The 7,215-nt window shown below is 48.3% G+C and overlaps 1 protein-coding gene across 1 annotated transcript; it reads left to right on the top strand.

Moving 5' to 3' along the window:
- The first annotated feature begins 357 nt into the window (after positions 1 to 357).
- LOC125516306 (L-gulonolactone oxidase 3) lies at positions 358 to 3,787 on the top strand. Its single transcript, XM_048681790.1, has 2 exons — positions 358 to 1,168; positions 2,540 to 3,787. The coding sequence occupies exons 1-2, from the start codon at positions 485 to 487 to the stop codon at positions 3,614 to 3,616; spliced, it is 1,761 nt and encodes a 586-aa protein (XP_048537747.1). The 5' UTR covers positions 358 to 484; the 3' UTR covers positions 3,617 to 3,787.
- The last annotated feature ends 3,428 nt before the right edge of the window (positions 3,788 to 7,215 follow it).

Raw genomic sequence — 7,215 nt, forward strand, 5'->3', positions numbered from 1 at the left:
GTAAGGCTAGCCATTGAATCACACAAAAATGATGGCTTGCATGGATTTCAACCATTTTTTAAAAGCTCGCCTTAGAAAGGCTATAACCCCTCCATTTTGAAAGGGAGCGAAGGCCATAACAAATTGCAAAGTATAAATTGGATTTTTTTACATGATAATATGTGTCTCGTCCATATCATAAATTACAGGAACAATGGCCGACCGACGGTCCAATAGAAGGTCTCTGTATACTGGAGCATAAAGGGAGTAATAACATTTTAAACTCGACGTGTCTGCTGATCAAACGCGGTCCGAAAAGCTACACACAAAATGCTCGAACAAGGAGAAACTTAAGCCGACGCACCACGAATCCTTAAGGCAAGCCTGGCGAACCTTTCCAGCCAAACACGCATTGCTTGACGGAGCAGCCTCAACACGAGGAAAGCAAAAGCAGAGCCGAGCTACACACCACAGCTAGCCAAGGCAACGCGCACTCGCACGCACAATGATGTCCGCTTTTCTCCTACTCGTGCTCTGCTCGCTGGCCCCCGCCGCCCTCTCCGTCCCGCCCCGCCCGCCGGTGCGCTGCGGCAGCGACGGCGACGGCGACGCGGGCTGCGTGCTCTCGAACGCGTACGGCGCGTGGTCGAGCGACCGCGCGGACTGCCCCGTGGCGGCCGTCGCTTACCCGGCGTCCGAGCGGGACGTGGTCGCGGCCGTGGCGCGCGCCAGCGCGGGCGGCATGCGGGTCAAGGCCGTCAGCGGCTTCGCGCACACCATCCCGAAGCTGGCCTGCCCCGGCGGCGGCGGGAACGGCAGCGCGGCGTCTCTGCTGATCAGCACGACCAGGTACGCCGGCGTGGAGGTGGACGCGGCGGCGCGGACGGTGACCGCGGACGCCGGCGCCCCGCTGCGGGCCGTGATCGACGCGGCGGAGGCGAGCGGGCTGAGCCTGCCGGCGTCGCCCTACTGGGAGGGGGTGAGCGTCGGCGGGGCCGTGAGCACGGGGTCCCACGGCAGCTCGTGGTGGGGCCGGGGCGGCGCCCTGCACGATCATGTCGTGCGGCTCAGCCTCGTCGTGCCCGCCGGAGCGGCCGACGGGTGGGCCAGGGTGGTGCCGCTCGCCAAAGGTGACGCGCTCTTCCCCGCCGCGCTCGTCTCGCTTGGCCTTCTAGGGGTCATCTCCAAGGTTAGTACTGAACTACTGATCACCACTGTACTCTGCCCTAGATGTGGAGTTCAGAAAAGGACCAAGAAGGATTGTCGAGCGTGCGCCGTTCTGTAGTTCAGACTTCCTGCAGGGACTACATTCTGTTGTACTAGCCTGTCGGTTAAATTTTGCATGTAGTACGATCTGTACTCTGGCGTTCTATTTCGTACTGCTAGTAAGACAAGGAAAAATCTCATTGATGTGCTGCCATGTTTTAGCTGAAAACTCTGATTCTGAGCTTTTGGTACTTAGAAACATATATGATGTACTGGCATAGATACACAATGACAGAAGACAAAAACAGATCTAATATGTGGCATATGTCTTGTTAAGTGTGTTAAAACGGATGAAAAATCTCTTAAATGGGGGCAAATCCTGTAAACAAAATGTCAGAAGAGAGTTAGAATATGAAAGATGTAACATAATAAATCAACTCAAGCATACTGTTTCTTCTCAGAAAACAATATGGATTCTTTGATTACAATTTTGGTATTTTGGTCCTGTTAGAGTTGGAATGACCTGTGTAACGCATACTAGTCCAAGTGGCCCTGGAAGGCCCTACTAACTCTTCGATTAGCAATTGAGTGCGGCCAACCACTAATGCTTTCTTGACTAGATGAAGCATGAAACATCACCAGATCTAGATCCTAATCCGAGAGAGACAGGTAGTACATGTTGTTAATACACCGTTGCCTATTGCCGCCGAAATGTTGAGTGGCAAATGCTTTGCTGTCGCTATGAATGCAGTGCAAAAAAATTCAGCAGAAAAACAACGTGACATAAGGATGGCAATGGATAGGTATGAGGCCCGTATCCATACCCGACGGGTACCCATACCCATTGGTAGATCAAACACTACACAAGTTATTCACAATTTTACATTCATCCATAGCTCATTTGACAAAAAAACATTTATCTCAACGCAATAACAGATAGATGAGTACAAAACAATTATCTCAATTGAAATTGATAATTGATGACAACTTTAACATAGGTCAAAAGCTCGCAATACACTTCACGAAATAGCATCCGACAAATATGTAACATGTCAGTATAAACGAATAGGGTATGGGTATATTCATGAGTACAAAGCTATACCCGTGCCCTACTCACGGATTAACGGGCAGTATATGGGTATTACTTTTTGGTATAAAATTGTGCTCATATCCTGCACATGCCCTTATTGTGACACGACAACTCTGAAAAGACAGGAAAAATGCATGCTTGCACGCATTGTCATTCTGAAGATATCACATGTTCAGATGCAAGTTTTATTTTACTCATGTTTCATCATGTCCAACTCCCAACTGATGCATGGAAGATATATATACTGTTGGTACGCAACTGCAGGTCACTCTGGCGCTGGAGCCGAGGTTCAAGAGAAGCGTGACCTACGACTACAGGGACGACTCCACCTTCCAGGACGACTTCGCGAACCACGCCGCGCGCCACGAGTTCGCCGACATCGCCTGGTACCCGTCCCAGCACCAGGCCGTGTACAGGCTCGACGACCGCGCGCCGCTCAACGCCACCGGCGACGGGGTCAACGACTTCATCGGCTTCCGCTCCACGCTCATCGCGGTCTCCCAGGGGGTCAGGGCGCTGGAGACCGCGCTGGAGGGGTCGAGGAACGTCAAGGGCAAGTGCGCAATGGCCACGGCGGAGATCGCGGCGAAGCGGCTGATCGGCAACGGGCTGCGCCGAAAGGACGGGCAGCCGTTCATCGGCTACCCCGTCGTGGGGTTCCAGGGCAAGATGCAGACGTCGGGCTCCTGCGCGCGCCCGCCGGCCTCCAGCCCGCTCACGGCGTGCGCGTGGGACCCCAGGTTCAAGGGGCTCTTCTTCTACGAGAGCACGGCCATCTTCTCGCCGGCGCGGTTCCGGTCCTTCGTCCTCGACGTGAAGAAGCTGCGCGACCTCAACCCGGACGGCATGTGCGGCGTGGACGTCTACAATGGCCTGCTGGTCCGGTTCGTGCGGAGGTCGGAGGCGTGGCTGGGCCAGCCGGAGGACTCCGTGGTGGTGGACTTCAACTACTACCGCGCGGCGGACCCGTCGGCGGCGCGGCTGAGCCAGGACGTGTGGGAGGAGGTGGAGCAGCTGGCGTTCGTCAAGCACGGGGCGCGCCCGCACTGGGCCAAGAACAGGATGGTGGCCTTCCGGGGCGTGCAGGGGAAGTACCCGGGATGGGCCAGGTTCGCCGCGGCCAAGCGGCAGCTGGACCCGCGGGGACTGTTCGACAGCCCGTGGTCCGAAGACGTCGTCGGCGGCAAGGAGCTCAGTAAGGACGATGGGTGCGCGCTGGACGGGCGATGCGTCTGCTCTGAGGACAGACACTGCAGCCCGGGGCAAGGGTACTACTGCGGAACGGGGCTTGTGTTTTCAGAGGCCAGGGTATGCAGGTACTCTGCCTCGCAGCTTGTATAGGACATGCACCCTCTGTTCGTAAAAACAGAGATAGTAATATACACCACTTCTGTTCTATATTTTTCTAAGTTGCCTGGATTTTAAATTTTGGGTCACTCGATTGAGGCCGTTGATTCTGCTATGAGATTTGTACTGTGTTTTTTAATGGGGCTGTTCTATGAGCTGTTTTTTTGGGAGCTTACTAGTTTCGAGAGCCCCGAAAGGGTCACCTCGGGTGGGCTCAGAGCGCCCCATTTGGCGGGCTCTTAGTCGCCGTCACGTGTCATGCTCTTAGTACTTCCTTTGATTTTTGATTTTAAATTTTTCCGCATGTGTTTTTTATCCTTTTAGATAGTTTTTTTTTCAGTTTTTTCTTTTTTCATCAGTCTTTCTAAGCTTTTGGACAATTTCTTTTAGAAAAAATACATTTACACGAAAAAATGGGTTTTCTTTTTTCTTTTGTTTCTGTGAGAGACATAGATTTACTTCTGCGAGAGGCCCGACCAAGTATCTCAAAAAATGGAAAAATGGTTTTTTTTTTCTTTTTACTTCCACGAAAGGCACGGTCGTGCCTCTTGAAAATGGAAAAAAAAAAGAAAGAAAACATTTTTTTCTTCCGCAACACGCACAAATTTGCTTCCACGAGAGGCACGGTCGTGTCTTTCAAAAATGAAAAAGAACACGTTTATTTACTTCCGTGAGAGGCACGACCGTGCATCTCGAAAACGAAAAAAATGTGTTTTCTTTTTTCCCTTCAGCGAGAGGCACAGGTTTACTTCTCTTAGAGACATGGATTTGCTTCCGCAAAAGGCATGACTGTGCTTTTTTTGAAAAGGAAAAAAACATATGCTCCTGGTTCGGTTTTTACGTCCCCTTTTTTGTGATTTTTTTTCGTCAAAACCTACCAGCATGAGATCTAGTTTTGAAGATCTCGACCCGAGGAATCCAACATTAAAAACGGTTCGAGATTTGGATACACGGTTTAAGAGATAAAATATTTTAAATAAACGAATCTACGAAGAAATGAAAAACTCACAAGTTGCGACAAGTGACACACAGTGTGCCACTTGTCTCAACCTGGAAGGTGGGAATGACCTTTGCAAAAGATGCTCCTTAATTAGTGATTTCATTTTTAGGGGTGTTCTATGAGCTCGTTGAAGCCCAATTATTTGTACCGCCCAGCCATCCATCCTTCCCTTTGTTTTTGTTTTTTGTTTTTTTGTTTCTATGCATTTCTCCTTTTGCCTTTTTATTTCCTTTATTAGTATCTTTATTTTATATCTATTTTGGGAAAAAATTACTATATCATCCTCCTTTATTAATTCGCTACAATAGTAGCATCGAAACAATCAGCGGGATAACATCCCTAGGGGGGTGCCGCCAACCATAAATCTGGAGGAGAAACTTTTGCTAGCCTAGCTAATTCATGGGCTACTCTATTATTCTCTGTATAGCAATGTTCATACAAAATATGACTGAAATCTAGGTACATGTAATAACAGTCATCGAAGATTGCACTGGCCACCGAGGATGAATAACCATCCTTTAGCGTTGAAATGACCTCCGAGCTCCGTGTTCACTTCGATCTTGCTACACCTAGCAGTGCTGGCAAGATTCAAGCCAAATCTTTCTGTACGTCTCCAACATATCTACTTTTTCTCACGCTTTTCCTCTTATTTTGGACTATAATTTGCATGATTTGAATGAAACTAACCCCGGACTGACGCTGTTTTCAGCAGAACTACCATGGTGTTGTTTCTGTGCAGAAATAAAAGTTCTCGGAATGGAACGAAACTTTGCGAGGAATTTTTATAGAATATATAAGAATTTCTGGAGTCAAGACCTATCAGAGAGGGGGCCCTGGGTGGGCACAACCCACCAGGGCGCGCCCCCCTCTCCTAGCACGCCCAGGTGGGTTGTACCCATCTGATGGTCCCGCAGTCGACCCCCCTGATACTATAAAATCACATATTTACAGAAAAAATTTAGGGAGAAAGAATTATCGCGATCCACGAGATGGAGCCGCCACCAAGCCCTGTTCTTCCTCGGGAGGGCAGATCTGGAGTCCGTTTGGGGCTCCGGAGAGGGGGATCTTCGTTCTTCGTCATCGCCAACTCATCTCCATCGCCAATTCCATGATGCTCTCCATCGAGAGTGAGTAATTCCTTCGTAGGCTCGCTGGTCGGTGAGGAGTTGGATGAGATTCATCATGTAATCGAGTTAGTTTTGTTAGGGCCCGATGCCTAGTATTCATTATGTTCTTAGATTGATGTTGCTATGACTTTGCTATTCTTAATGCTTGTCACTTTTGGCCTGGGTGCCATGAACTCAGATCTGAACCGTTTATGAATTCATCATTATATCCATGTTTTAGATCCGATCTTGCAAGTCATGGTCACCTACTACGATTATGATCCAACAACCCGGAGTGACAACAACCGGGCCCACTCTCGGTGATGACCGTAGTTTGAGGAGTTCATGTATTCACTATGTGTTAATGCTTTGTTCCGGTTCTCTATTAAAAGGAGGCCTTAATATCCCTTAGTTTCCAATATGGACCCCGCTGCCACGGGAGGGTAGGACAAAAGATGTCATGCAAGTTCTTTTAATAAAGCATGTATGACTATTTACGGAATATATGCCTACATTATATTGATGAACTGGAGCTAGTGCCGTATCGCCCTAGGTTATAACTGTCATATGATGAATATCATCCAACAAGTCACCAATCCAATGCCTACGAATTTATCTTATATTGTTTCTGCTAAGTTACTACTGATATCATCATTGTTACACTTGCTACAAAATTACTGCTATGACTGTTACTATTACTATTGTTGCTGTCACTACTATCAAAACTATCAAACTACTTTGCTACTGATCACTTTGCTGCAGATAATTAATCTCCAGGTGTGGTTGAATTGACAACTCAGATGCTAATACCTTCAAATATTCTTTGGCTCCCCTTGTGTCAAATCTATAAATTTGGGCTGAATACTCTACCCTCGAAAACTGTTGCGATCCCCTATACTTGTGGGTTATCAAGACCTTTTTCTGGCGCCGTTGCCGGGGAGCATAACTATATTTGTTGAGTCACTTGGGATTATTATCACATTATCACTATGAAGAATCTGAAAGATCCAAAGACTAAGATATTTCCCTCAAGGACGAGGGAAGGTAAGGAACTGCCATCTAGTTCTGCTTTAGATTCACCTTCTGTTATGAGTAAACTTGCAACACCACCACATGCTATTAATTCTGATATATCGCAAGTTATTGATGATGTTACTTCTACTATGAATGATGCTTATTGTCGGTGTCAAAATCGGCGGATCTCGGGTAGGGGGTCCCGAACTGTGCGTCTAGGCGGATGGTAACAGGAGACCGGGGACACGATGTTTTTACCCAGGTTCGGGCCATCTCGATGGAGGTAAAACCCTACGTCCTGCTTGATTAATATTGATGATATGGGTAGTACAAGAGTAGATCTACCACGAGATCAAGGAGGCTAAACCCTAGAAGCTAGCCTATGGTATGATTGTTGTTCGTCCTACGGACTAAAACCCTCCGATTTATATAGACACCGGAGAGGGCTAGGGTTACACATAGTCGGTTAAAAT

This window comes from Triticum urartu, chromosome 6 (genome assembly GCF_003073215.2).
Source record: "Triticum urartu cultivar G1812 chromosome 6, Tu2.1, whole genome shotgun sequence".
NCBI classification, from domain to species: Eukaryota; Viridiplantae; Streptophyta; class Magnoliopsida; order Poales; family Poaceae; genus Triticum; species Triticum urartu.